This window comes from Spea bombifrons, chromosome 2 (assembly GCF_027358695.1).
Source record: "Spea bombifrons isolate aSpeBom1 chromosome 2, aSpeBom1.2.pri, whole genome shotgun sequence".
Lineage (NCBI taxonomy): Eukaryota > Metazoa > Chordata > Amphibia > Anura > Pelobatidae > Spea > Spea bombifrons.
Genome location: NC_071088.1, coordinates 59,886,827 through 59,901,143, shown reverse-complemented (window position 1 = coordinate 59,901,143; position 14,317 = coordinate 59,886,827). Strand labels below are relative to the sequence as shown.

Below are 14,317 nucleotides of genomic sequence, written 5' to 3'. Positions count from 1 at the left end.
GATTATGAGAGCGGAAACAAATATTCCTTTAACTTTTATTGTATGCTTTGACAACTTTTATTTGTAGGAGTATTACCGTATTTCCCCAAGTATACGATGCTCCCTTGTATAAGACGCACCCCTATTTTTGGGAGCCAAAATTATTTTTTTTTTTTTTAAATTACATAGTTATTGTGCTGGCTGCCTGTGCATGATATAAGTGTGATTGATGTTGGCTGCTAGCAACTGTTAGCAATCTCACTCCTATCACGCTCAGGCAGCCAGTACATGCACATCACTTTCAGCCTCCTTGTGCCCCCTACAAACGGATCTAACATACATACACTCCCCAACCTTACCTGAACAGGAACAAGAACTGAGCGGAGTCATGTGATGCAATGTGCATTCACGTGACTCCACTGGGTTCCTGTGCAGCCGCGGCGGATGAAGGTAAGCAGCAGTTGGTTTAAAAAAAATCTACCACCACTGTATAAGACGCACCCAATTTTTAGACCTCATGGGGAAGTACAGTATAAAGTTTACCTTTAAGTGAGCTGAACTGGCTGTGGTAGGAAAGTCCCACTGGGCAAAGTTCCTTGCCACATCATTTAGTCCCAAATCCCGTGATTAATGTTCCAATGAGCTGTACTTGTGGGTTAATTATACCAAAGGCAGCTGGCCAATTTTGATCAGTGGTTCCACTGGGATCCCCTAAAAAGAGGAAACTGTCCCAGAGGAGTGCAATTAAAAGGTCTACATCTAGCCAGAGCTTTAAGGTGTAAAGTGCTTTAAATGCCATTAGGGAGAAAAAGCACTGTGTTAATAAGTAATTAATTTATTATTGGTTTTCATCAGATATTGCGCTTAACACATCCGCATCTTGCTTCTAAATTCTCGGAGCTGGTGATATTTAAATGGGAAATATATATTTTTCACACATTCTAATATAAATAATTTTTTCTCCGATCAGGGGTTCATCACTGTGTTGTATGTAAGCTCAATAGACCAATTGTAACCAGCCCATTTTGACTGCTGTAGTAGCTCTCCCTCGTGCTGCGCAACTTTGGGTCTGAATTCCAGGACATCACCCTACAGGGTTGTTTTGGTGGCAGCTCGGCTTTGCTGATCATTTGGCGATTTGTTAAATGCTTGCCCATGTATTTATTTTTTCTTTTACGCTTACATGCGTGTTAGCAATTTAAAATTTTTCATTTTAAAGTTCAGCTATCATACACAGTTACGTTTATGGTAGGTCCAATACCGGTAAGTATGCATTAGCTAAACAACCTAGGACCCTGCTTGTCTTTTCTGGTGTTTTATTGCATTGCCTGTTTATGTTTTTAAAGCTATTATATAGTGGAGAACCGCAATATGAAAAAAATGTAAGGTTTGAATAGTCTGTTTAAACAATACATATTTAGTGGGGACTGTTCCTCTTCTGAAACGTAATGGATCAACTTCCAGTAGAGAGCTGTACTTGGGGCTGCTGTTCCGGAATGTTCCATATCTGATTGTGCTTGAGTTTTCATTGGCTTCAGTAATCTAAATATAGCCAAAGGACACTGTATTGCTCCGTCATCTATAACCTTGCCAGATTTTTTTGTTTATTGCTGCTGACCATGAGAGGACCTAGACTGGATGAGTGTCTATACCTCATCTCCTACTGCTAAAAACCGGTATTTGTGGACATTAAACACTGCAGTGATTTAGTCCTGTACACTATTCAGGATAATGATGTAACAAGCGCCTGACTTATTTGTGGCTCTGAATCTGTTCCAATGCAATACTTGAAATTCTGGCTTCTAAGCTTTTCTTCGTTGCCTCCATTGAGCAACGGTTTTTATCTGGTTCCGTTGTCATGCTATGACTCTAATCACCCCTATATCTAAAGCTTTGTAAATTTTTACTATCTGTCCCTTTACTGTCTTCTGGATTCTGTGTACTGCTTCATGACTACATACCTCCTCCTATCCTGCATTATTACCTGTCCCCTTTCCATGTGTCACTCACAAAGAGTTTTTTTTTATTTCCCGCTACTAAACGTTTATAATCAAATGTTATATTATTGAAATAAAAAAAATCTACTCCAAAAAGTTAAAACCTTTGGCCTCTGCAATATCTTCTTATATGTAATTACATGGGTCAACAAGTTAACACTGAAAACCTACACAATTTAAAAAGTTAATAACAAACATCAAAAGAAAACAAGTTTGATTGATTAGCAAGAATGTTATCACGAGTGCTTTAAGGGTATGTTCAACAATAAATTTGAAAAGGCCTATTTAGGTCCTGGAGATATCAGGTTGTTTTTTTGCAAACATGTTCATAGTACTGCACAGCTTAGTCTACTTTGGCCATGTTCTAGGAGAACTAAGGGAATGATGTGGAAACTCCGCTTTCTATGAGCACCCTCAAAAAGTCTTTCTTTTGTCAACAGTCTCTCACAGGCAAAGAAAGTAGCATTGGCATTACTGCTTTGGTGCCGCTTTGGATGGCTGAACAGTAAAATTGTTCTGTCTGCTGGATAAATGTGGTACCTTAATTAAGATTATTCATAGTAGCTCCCTTAAAAGTTGGTGTTGAGTTCACTCAGTGGTTTTGTAGAAGGATTCAACATTTCATTGCTAAACTCTCTTTGTTATTATTATATGATAATGCTTGTTAAAGTCTGAGCTGAAATGTATACATTTCTGAGAAAAGAAAGCTACATGCGCATCTCAGTTTTTTGTCTGGGACTTCTGGGTGTTCTGGGAAATAAAACAGAATTAAAGAAGGGGGGGTTAAACTGTTTAAAACACATAAACTTAAGTGATCCCGGGAACTTCCCTATTTCAGAGGTTGTTTTGATGGGCTGACGTTTTTTGGAATCTGGAGAATGTGCAGATTCATTTTTCAAAGATTTAAAACTGTACACCTACCCTTTCCCTAAGAGGTTTAACAGGTCACTTCACCTTTACTCAAACGGAATTTGTCCTGCCCCCTGACCCTGCATGATTACATCAGCAGTGAGGCAGTGAGATGCCGCATTCCTTCCACATGAACTCATACCCTCCAAAGATATGCAAGCAGCTGAGTTTTTATTTATTTATTTTTTGGACACTGGCAGGACTCCTTGTTTGTACAGACCAACCCATGTGTTGATGAGACCACAGGCAGGCTAAATTTCTGTTATTAATGATCCATTCCAATCTATTTTGAGTGCTGGTGTGTGCTCATCAGGCATGAATCCAAGATTGGGATGGTAGCCAAGGCTGCATGATATTCACTGTAATCTAAATAAAAAAGATACCTTGTGCTTTACATACATACTGCTTTTGCTCGATTATAAGACCCCCCAAATTTGAATATTTAGAAAAAATATGACTACCCTATAGAAAAAAAATACTAGTAAATATTAATTCACATGTAAACGATTTATTCATATTGTTTTTTTTTTTTTGCCTTCTTTTGGATCAACAGCAACAAATTAACAGAAATAGGAAAGGCTGAACTTGATGGACACATGTCTTTTTTTTAGCCTATATAACTATGTAACTATATTAATTAAAACTATGATTGAGAAAAATGCATTTCTTGTGCTTTAGACTCCCTGGTGTCTAGTGGAGGGCAGCTGGTGGTTCCTGGCAGAATTGTTGGGTAGCAGCGGAGTTTGTGTGCGCACATCGCACAGACGTACACTGCCAGAGAGGAGGATCCAGGTCCCCTGCAGCGCTGCAAGGGAACCTCCACTGCTGCTGCCAGTACTTCCGCCAGGGCTTCTATGGTGCAGCTCCGGCAGGTCATGTCTCGCTGGTGCTCCGTCATAGGGGCCTAGTCAGAAGTGCCGGCAGCATCGGAGATTGTCTGCACATGTTGCGCAGACGTTCACTGTCAGAGAGGAGGATCCAGGTTCCCTGCTGCGGGGGATTTGGTTCTTAGTCTTATAGTCAGACCTCTATTTCAGAGCATTTGCTCTGAAAAAACCTTGTCTTATATTCAAGCAAATACGGTATATCTCATTATTATGGCATGATAGCGAATGTATAACTTCAAACTATTCAGTGCATTGCAACCACAAGGTGGCTATGGAATGTTCTGGGATGTCAAATCATTTTATGCAAATTAATATCTTGTATGTAATGCCATGCTGTAAAACCTTGTGGTTTTCAAGAATGTTTAAGGAGACCAGCATGACCATATTTAACCTATTTCTTCTGTGTAAATTCTTTAGTGAGTATGCCGAGATTAACCAGGACAAGATAAGAAAGGGGCCTGCTAGACATAGCCTGTCTACTGAACATTTTACCATTCATGAGCCCTCACAAATTACCGTATTTACTCGATTATAAGACAAGGTTTTTTTTTACCCCTCGTCTTATATTCAAGGTCAAGTTTTGGCACTTTAATGTTGGGCGATACACTGTTGTGTCAACACCACCATGTTGCAGTGGGCAAGACTAGAGACCAAATCCTTGTGGCCTAGCTTGAAATTTGTTTATTCACTTATATTGGGATCCCAGCAGTCATATATCCATGAGATCATTGCAAAATAGTATTACAATCCAAGTGCTCATCAGATGCCTAGGACAGTGGGGAATATGTTGACCCATTTAAAATGAATGATGTTATGTGATTCAAGATCTGGTAGGGCACCATGTAACATCAATTTGTAGGTCAGCTGCTCGGAGTAATGCTGCAATAGGGGCCTTTAATGGGATTGTTTGCGCTTCAAGTTTGCATGTGTTTTGTTTGTGTTTTTGTTTATCCAAAATGGTTTGCAAGGTAAAGGAAGAATTGCTATGTATAACCTGGTGGAGGGAAGAGCAATGCCATTAGAAACCAGTAAATGCATAAATTGGTTTGACAAGAGCGTCTATTTAAGAGAATGGGAAAATGTCAGGACATAGTCTAAATCTAGAAGGCAAGAGGCGCAAGGTGGTTCAGAAGTGGTAGCGGTTAATACAGTGAGAGGAAATTTTAACATTGGATAGGCATGGCTATCCTCGTTATAGGACAATATACTGGTATAGCACCTAATAACGTCTTCACAGCAGAAAAAAGGTTAAACGAGATCTTGGCTGTTTTATGCATACAATATATGCAAGTTTTATATATATAAAAAAAAATAGGGCCATGAAGAAGGCAGTGAGCAGGAACATTTTCTTTTCTTCAGCAAAAGATTGTCTGGCTCTGGTTAAAGTTCCTTCCCTATAACCAAGCTTTTTGAGCCCACACATACCCAATCAACCATATTGGCTAACAAAGCTGGTGCCTTTTTTTATTTATTTATTTTTTTGCATGCAACAGATTTCAAGTTTGTTCCCGTTCAGTGCCTATTAATAGTTTTTTTTTTTTTTTTCTTTCTTAGATGTTGCAAGACTGTCCGAAGGCCCGCAGAGAAGTAGAGTTGCATTGGAGGGCTTCTCAGTGCCCGCATATTGTTAAGATTATTGATGTCTACGAGAATCTTTACCAGTCCCGGAAGTGCCTTCTCATTATCATGGAATGGTGAGTATTGTTGTTTTGGGTTTAGGAGGAGACATTGTTGGTGAAAGTTCAGTAAATTTAGAATTGTAGGGTACAAAACGCCAGTCCTCAATGATGCCCCATCTGTGACACAAATGCCTGCAAAACAGCCTCTAGTCTAAATGACATAATACCAAGTTATAAGTGGATGAATATTCCTTTTAAGTAGTGACAGAACCTGGCTCACTTTCCAATTTACAATATTTAAAAATCTAACTTTTTTCCAGAACAAAGTACAATAACAGCTGGTGAAAGACCACACCAAGGGCATTTTAAGAAACAGTCGGCTCTCTGGCCCGCTGCATCCATGTTTATTCACTGAACATTGGTTTACTCTTATTTATTTTTTTACTTAAGCCCTTGTGGGTTGCCAGCAGGAAGTCTCACTGACGTTGTTGGGCCGTGCCTCTGATTTTAACACCCTGACTTAATTGTTTATGATAAAGGGCAAACAATGGCAGTTTTTTTTTAGCATGAAGGGTTATGCTGGTCATGCATAATTTAGAATTGGATGTGTAAGGAGACTTCGTAGATATCTTGTTGATATCTTTATACTCTATCCAGGACCAGCTATGATAGTCTGCTGGGTATTCTTTTAGTCAACAAATCATTTTGTCTCCACTTCCCATTCCCCACTCAATAATAAATGTGTTACTATGTTTCAGTCTGGATGGTGGTGAGCTCTTCAGTCGCATCCAGGACCGAGGAGACCAAGCCTTCACAGAGAGAGGTAGGTGTTTAGTGGGGCTAGACATCTGCTAGAGGCAGGTAGCTGTAACTTATAGATTTGTGTTTTCACTTATACTGTGTTGAGCTTGATGTATTTATTACTTAAATCAAAAAACAATCTGTCTCCTACATATTTATATTGTAGTATCCTTTCCTTGCAATAAGTTACTTTAATTGGGGATTTGAAATTGTGGTAAAAATGTGTGAGATTTCTGATTTCAGTTATTTAAGAAACAAAAACAAAACTCACTTCTTACCCATAACCCCAGAGTTAAAACCAGTGGTCTTTCCACTAATAAGTAAGGCTTCTGCTGACTGTATTGTTGGATGCTATGGTGATAACACCATTGCTTGAAGTTTTCACACTAATTGCCTTTTATGCTAAGGGTGCTCAACTATAGCTCTCAAGGACCACAAATGAGTCATAATTTTTGGATATCCCAGCTACAGCACAGACGCCTCAATCAAAACGTAATTCTGTATATTTGTTATGCTAAAAGGATACAACAAATTGCTGGCCTGTTTTGCAGCCCGAGCTGGAGCATTACTGTCCCATGTGTTGCCTCTATGTGCGAATCGGTCACAGAGCAGGCGCAAAGTGTATTTTATGATGTATTACTATTACTACTGTTAATCGTTTAACCCCTTCAGGACCAGGGTTTTTTTTTTGTTTTTTTTTTTACCATGTTTGCGCTAAAAGACCAGAGCCGTTTTTGTGTTTTTGCTATGTCTTTCTTCACCTGTAATTTCTCTCAATTAGTGCACCCACACAAATCATATATTGTTTTTTTTTTCAGCACAGGGTAGGGCTTTCTTTTGAAATAATACTGTATTTATATATTATAAGACGACCCCTCAAAATCTGAATATTAATTTAAGAAAAAAAGAAAAGGTCTGAATATAAAGCTATGATTGAGGAAATATATTTTGTTTTTATTTCCTCTTATTTGCTCACCTGCCACTCTGCCTCCCTGATATGCCTTATATCCTCCTATATGCCACTGTGCCTCCCTGAAATGCTTTATACCCCCTTTATGCAACTCTACCTCCAGAAATGCCTTTTAACCCCCTAAAACTATAGATTTCCAAGCTCAGGGAATCTAATTAGGGGTATATTGGCCTGCCCCATGCAGCTGATTCCACACCGGCACCTTCCAAAGTTAGTCTAACAAAAAAAGAAAACTTTTTTTTCACATCCACTTTGCAGGAATGCATTGTGCCTACTGTAAAGTTTAATGGAGGATAGATACAGGTCTGAGTTTGTTGTGGAGGAACTCAAGTGGCCTGCACATACCTGACCCACTGAACACCTTTGGGAAGAATTGAAATGAAAATTGCCAGGCCTTCTTGTCCAACATTAGTGCCTAACCTCAAAATGCTTGTTTTGGCTGAATGGGCAAAAATCCCCACAGACACACTCCTTCCAAAATCTTGTGGAAAGCCTTCCCGGAAAAGAGTGGAAGCTGTGTGTCCCCTCCCCTGCGTAAATTGTTGGCGCTATATAAATAAAAGCTAATAATAATAATGGATTTTAATTAAAAAAACCAACATGTAAACATCCTTATGTTATTTTCTTTTCTAATATTTTAAGGGAATCTTTTGCTTGACAGATTCGATTCGTAGTTTTCGCCTTGATTCGACTAAAAATGTGAGGTTTGCAGCCCTTATTCAAAATATGAAATACATAACATATATGCATACACAAAAAAGCTATGTATATGCCTTACTGATCAAAAAGGAATTGAGGTAGAATTTATTGTTTGTTTGTTTGTTTGTTTTTTAACCCCCTAACAGAGGCATCAGATATAATGAAAAGCATTGGAGAAGCTATCCAGTATTTACACTCTATCAATATAGCCCACAGAGATGTGAAGGTATGGTCTACTCTGCCCATAAAATCTGCTTACAAATTGGACACCGTTTTGTTTACTGTTCAGCCCAACACTAAGATGCCTAATAACGCACACACACACTTGATGATTAAACGAGCAATGCTGAAATGTGCTGCTTATTATGGCTATATGTATTAAAGGTGACTCTAGTGCAACGTTTTAAAGTGGTTTTATCATAGTAGCCAATTAAATGTTCTAATATGCAGACACACATCATTGGTTGCCATGCGAAGACTGCTTTTCAAACGTTGCACTTTTCATCCTTAACACTATTGAATCACTTCATTGTTTCAAAATAGTATATTGGTGGAGGTGTACTAAAAGAAGCAGGAAGAGACAGTTATCGCATACACACCAGGGTAGGTGGCCCCAAGCTCTCCCTCTTCTGGTAGAGTGACTTCATGGTGTGGGCAGGGCTAGCCTCCAAGTGCACAGAAAGTAGAATGGTAAGTGGGAATGGCCAAACACCAGTCCCCCATCCTGGAGAAAGTTGCAAAAGACTCTGGGAAGCAGAGCTTCACCTGGAGACTTTGTAAAAAAACAGGGGATTTCATAGGTATGCTCATGTCAATATATATAGTAGTAATTAAACCACACTGAAAATTCACAAGCCCACTAACATGCTGTTGGCTGGAATATGTGAAAGTGCGTAAACCTAGTTACAGAGGCGTGATGCAGCGAGGTGAATGTGGGCTGATTAAATTAGGGAGATCACTTTATTAACATGTTCCCAAACAGACAATAGAAGTTATTTTCTAATCCCTACGTTGATTTTGCCTTCAGTCCATTCTTTTATTAAGCCAAATCTTAAAATGTATCCGTTTTGAATATGAAAACATGTCTAATAGTATTTTCCACAATGCAGCCAGAAAACCTTCTGTACACCTCAAAAAGACCAAATGCTGTGCTAAAGCTCACCGACTTTGGATTTGCTAAGGAAACTACATCTCACAACTCGCTGGCAACACCGTGTTATACGCCTTATTATGTTGGTAAGAGCTGGGTGTTTACTTTTGGGAGGTGGGTGAGAATCCTAAGCTGGACAGAATCTCAAGACATTTTGTTTAATTTTTTTCTTCTTATATAAAAAAAATATTCTGTACTTGATCAGTTTAATGAAAATGTTTTCTACTTGTACTAGGTTTGTGCAGGCATGTCTGCTAGTGTAAACTCTACCTTCTATTTAAATATTTGTAACCCTTTTGCAGCACCAGAGGTTCTGGGCCCAGAGAAATATGACAAATCATGTGATATGTGGTCACTTGGAGTCATCATGTATATTTTGTAAGTATCCATTACACTTGCTTTTTGTGTAATAAAATCACAATAAATTGAGAACTGATACGTTTTCACTATGCTGTCTTATTTTTATATAGACTCTGTGGTTATCCTCCTTTTTACTCTAATCATGGCCTTGCCATTTCCCCTGGAATGAAGAAGCGTATTCGCATGGGACAGTATGAATTCCCAAACCCAGAGTGGTCAGAGGTTTCAGATGAAGGTAGGCATAATGCTAACTGTTCAGGGCTGTGCCTTTTTTCCCCAGAAAAATATATTTAAACTACATTATTTCTGCAAAGAAGAAAACGCATAGGTAGTTTCAATAAATGAACCTAATGATTCTAAAAGCTGTTCCCACTGAAGCAGTAAACCGTGTGAGCAAAGAAAAGGCTAACACTTGCTAAATAGATGGTCTCTGTGTAATCTATATATATCTTGGTTTGTATTTTTAACTTTCTCTCTTTGATAGGGCTGTTAACACACATAAACAAACCTTTTATGTGAATGCAGTACCATATCCAGGGGCATACCTAGAGTATTTGGCACCTGGGGCGGATTGTGTTTGTGGCACCCCACCCCCACTTTAAAACTGCATAACTGCTATCATTATATACTGAGGCAGACATTGACAGTGGTACAGCATAACTACTTTCATTATACACTGAGGCAGACATTGATGGAGGTACAGCATAACTGACTACTTGGTTCCCTTCCATGAGTCTATCCCACATACTGCAGGGCAGCACTTTACCTGTGCTGGTCATCAATATGAAAACATTGCTAATGGGGTCACCCTGAGACATTGATGGCGGTATATAGTGATGGTTATGCTGTACCACCGTCAACTAGATTGTAAGCTCGCAAGAGCAGGGCCCTCTTCCCCTTTTGTGATGGTTTGTTATGCCATTTTTAATTTTGCTGACTGAATGTAACCGCGCTATAGAATCTGCTGGCGCTACATACATTCATATAATGTAATGCCTGGTTCAGTATAAAGTGATTTGAGTTATAATCTACTTTGGAGCATAACTCCCATCACTACATACTGAGGCAGGCACTGATGGTAGTACAGCGTAACTCCCACCACTGAACAAGTACAGTGTAAGTCCCATCGCTCTCACACACATACTAATGCTTTCTCACTCATTCACTAACTCTCCCTCTCTGAATTTCTTCCTACCTTTCCTCTGTCACTTTTGCTCCTCCTCTTCGTTCTTCCTCTTGGCTCTTCTTATTCTCTGTCCTTCCGGTGGGTGGGCATGGAAGGTGGTGGACGCAGCTTCAGTGTTGTGCACCAGGATATGACATGAAATCCCAAAGCATGACATCCGTTGCGGCATGCATCGCAAGGGAGCAGAATCAGAGGTCTGTATTAACAGACTGATTTTAAGCCGTTAGAGGGAGATCTTAGATCTGCCCAACCGAGCCTGCTCCTCTAGAGGAGGACATTATAGTCAGTCTCTGGTGGGGTACATACCCGATGCCTGCCTGGTGGCACCCCCCCTAATGAGTGGCACTGCCCCCACTCCCCCCCTCTAGGTATGCTACTGAACATATCATTATTCTTTCACAGTGAAACAGCTGATCAGAAATCTCCTCAAGACAGATCCAACTCAGAGAATGACCATCACAGAATTTATGAACCATCCTTGGATAATGGTATGTTAACAAATCATTGAGCGTTGATTCCGTTCTAAGCTGTGCATGTTCAGGCTGCCACAAATCTAAGTCTATAGATATGTGTCAGACATATGAATCTTAACTACTTCAAAAAACAAACAAAGACAGTCTGGTGTTTTTGCATTCCAAATAAACTTGTATGTTCTATGGTTTAGTAGCCATCCTGACGGGTTTTAAAGCTCTACGCTTGATTAAATGCTCCAACCACCAAATGTAAGCGCATGTTTGATGTTTTTCAAACACCTGCCCAATAGATCAGTTTGTCTAGCTTATTGATGTTTTATATTGCAGAAATAAATACAAATAAACTTTGTGTGTAAATACGATATTTTGTTGCTTGCATGGTTGTCCCTTTGAATGGCATCCAACTCTGGTAAAATGGGGTTTGGTCATGCTAAATAAAAATTCTCTAAAAACTTCAGTTTTCCGGCTTCTGGGATTGAGCCATTAACTGGTTCAGACCTCATTTTCTTTGGATGGGAACTTCTGGATGTGTGTGAAGACCTCAAAAAGTGTTAATTCACTTAAGGGGCAGTTGACAGGAGAACTGTGGTTTCAACTCTTTGCTCAGGCCTTTGGCCTTTGAAAAAGACCATTGCCACTGTTGGCCCTTCACAATGTTGTGATCAAAAGTTTTCATACCCTTGGAGAATTGGTAATATATATACAATAGAAAACATGAGTGAGCAGGCAAAACAAACTGTAGGTTATAACAGAATGGCACAAACCAAACAGGTCAATAAAGGAAAAAAATGAAATGACCCCTGTTCAGAAGTCTGCATACCCTTAGTTCTTAATAATGTTTGTTGCCCCTTTAACATTAATGACAGCTTGCAGTCTTTTGTAATCATTGTCTGAGGCCCCACTTTCTTGCAGGTGGTATAGCTGCCCTTTCGTCATGGAAAATACCTCTAGGTCGTGCAAAATCTTTGGTCGTCTTGCATGAACCACACATTTGAGATCTCCCCAGAGTGGCTTGGTGATTTAACCTGTGTGTCACCTCTGTAACAAGGCCAAACATTCAGGGGTATGTAAACTTTTGACCAGGGCCATATGGGTGATAGTTGTTTGGCTCCTTTTTAAATCCTAATGATAACAGATACCACCCAAATGGCCTTGATCAAATGTTTGCATACCCTGGAAATTGTGAAATGTTGACATTGATTTTGAAAATATGACTGATCATGCAAAATTAAGTCTTTTATTTAAGTCTAGTCATCATATGAAGCCATTTATCATCAAATGTTTGGCTCCTTTTTAAATTGTAATGATACCAGTTATGTGATGGTAAATGGCTTCATATGATCGCTATCTTTAAATAACTTTAGTTTATCAATGTATGTTGTCTGTTTAGACATTTGAAAAGTTTCAGAGATGTTTTCTCTCCCCCAAATTAGCAATCTATGCAGGTACCACCTACTCCTCTCCACACCAGTCGTGTTTTGAAGGAAGAAAAGGATTTATGGGAAGATGTAAAGGTAAGCAGATATTTTACTCTGTTCCATCTCCTTTTAAAGGACAGTTGATCCTATTGTTTTTTTTTTTTAAAATGGAAAAGGAAGACTAAAGAGATTTTGATACATTTTCCATTACTGCAGAGAAATTCTATACAGTGGTTTATTCTGTGAAGCATTGAATATGACTTTCGGTTTAAACTTTAACTTAACTTTGGTTTAACACACAGAGGGCTGTGTTTCTTGCAGGAGATACTTGCAAGTCTTGACCCTTCATAATACATTGTTAGGTAATATTCTGAAAATGTAAGGTGTAATCGATACCAGAGATTTATATATATATTGTGGTAAAGTGTATGGGAGAGTGGTTGATGGGATATATATCTCACCTGGTTTCCTCAGCCAGGCACGGTAGCGAACCCAGGAGCCCTCAGGTGAGGCTTCCTAAGCTCGTTACTGTGGAGGAAGCCTTAAAAGAGAGGGCTGTTAGGTTTGCGGGGGGAGGAGAAACTGAGTGAAGGAGCAACTACAGCCAGCGCTGTAGCCCACCAGGTTTGAAGCTTTACTTAGGGAAAACCTGTTACTTTGCTTTGTGCCAGACCTTAGGCTGGCAGAGAGGTATCCGGATGTTTAGTTAGAGCCGGACAGGCTTAGAGTTTGTTTTGTTTACAAGGTGCTCTGTGACTACATCTAAATAAACACGCTTTTACGTTTGAAACCTGTGTGAAGACTGTCATTGCCGCCCCATGCGTGAGCTGATCCCTACAATATATATATTTTTTTTTTATATACGATGCAGATTATTTATTGAAGCCTGGTGGATACTGTTTGTTTAGCAACATATCTTTAATTTCTTTTATATATGGCCTTTCATATTTAACCTTTCATCTTCTCCTCTTTTGGTTAATTTGCAGGAAGAAATGACCAGTGCCCTCGCTACAATGAGGGTTGACTATGAGCAGATCAAGATAAAGAAAATTGAAGACTCCTCCAACCCTCTCCTCCAGAAGAGGCGGAAGAAGATCACCCCTAATGCCACTCACTGAGAATGCTCTTTATTGTCGCCATTGGTGCCAATCATGCCAACTCAGTGTTAACTGTAAATGTGGCTTATGAATGTCACAGTATAAGAAGGCAGGGTTACAGATCTGTTTGATTGGTACCTATAATGGAACAATTTTTTTTGTGCTTATATTCTCCATTTTTAGTAGTTTTTAATTTTTGTATTTTATTTTCTTAATTTTATGATTTTTTTTTTTCTCCCAGTTCTAGAGAATATTCACAATATATTTTATATATAAATAATATAAAGTATTTTTAAATGTCACACACACCTGCAGGATATATGCATGTCCTAGTTACAGCAGATTCTAAGTCCTTCAGTCGGTTCACTGCATTTCGATGTTGGATTACAAATCTCACTATTTCAAGGCTGCTGTACATTGTGTATTTACCCTGTGCCTGCGTTCATCAAAATTGCCTTAAAATACTACCAAATATGACCTTGCGCTGTATTTTTTGTTTTATAGCTTATATTATGTTCCTGAGCTTTTTGGCCAAGGCTGTGGCACTCAAGGGGGTATATCAGCCTACCCTCTAGTCAGGAAAAAGGGTTTATTCACTAAATAGGGAGTATGCAGGAGAGCCGTAGTTTCCCTGTGTTCGCTATGCATTGTGCAAGGCTAGCCAAAGAGTTTCTTGTGAAATAGTTTTTTGGCCCTGATAATGCATAGCTACGGCAGTGAGCTCCTTGGTGAGAGATTCTATAGTAGTTTTTTGCCTACATTCAAATCCTAA

General features: G+C 39.2%; 1 protein-coding gene across 1 annotated transcript in view; it reads left to right on the top strand.

The window, feature by feature from the left end:
• Positions 1–14,022, top strand: part of MAPKAPK2 (MAPK activated protein kinase 2) — a 30,678-nt gene extending 16,656 nt beyond the window's left edge. Inside the window, exons 2-10 of the mRNA XM_053454417.1 lie at positions 5,327–5,466; positions 6,150–6,214; positions 8,008–8,087; positions 8,971–9,097; positions 9,314–9,389; positions 9,482–9,606; positions 10,960–11,045; positions 12,464–12,544; positions 13,435–14,022. Of these exons, the coding sequence (XP_053310392.1) occupies positions 5,327–5,466; positions 6,150–6,214; positions 8,008–8,087; positions 8,971–9,097; positions 9,314–9,389; positions 9,482–9,606; positions 10,960–11,045; positions 12,464–12,544; positions 13,435–13,566 (912 nt within the window). The 3' untranslated portion in view covers positions 13,567–14,022. The remainder of the gene's footprint in view (positions 1–5,326; positions 5,467–6,149; positions 6,215–8,007; positions 8,088–8,970; positions 9,098–9,313; positions 9,390–9,481; positions 9,607–10,959; positions 11,046–12,463; positions 12,545–13,434) is intronic.
• Positions 14,023–14,317: the final 295 nt, after the last annotated feature.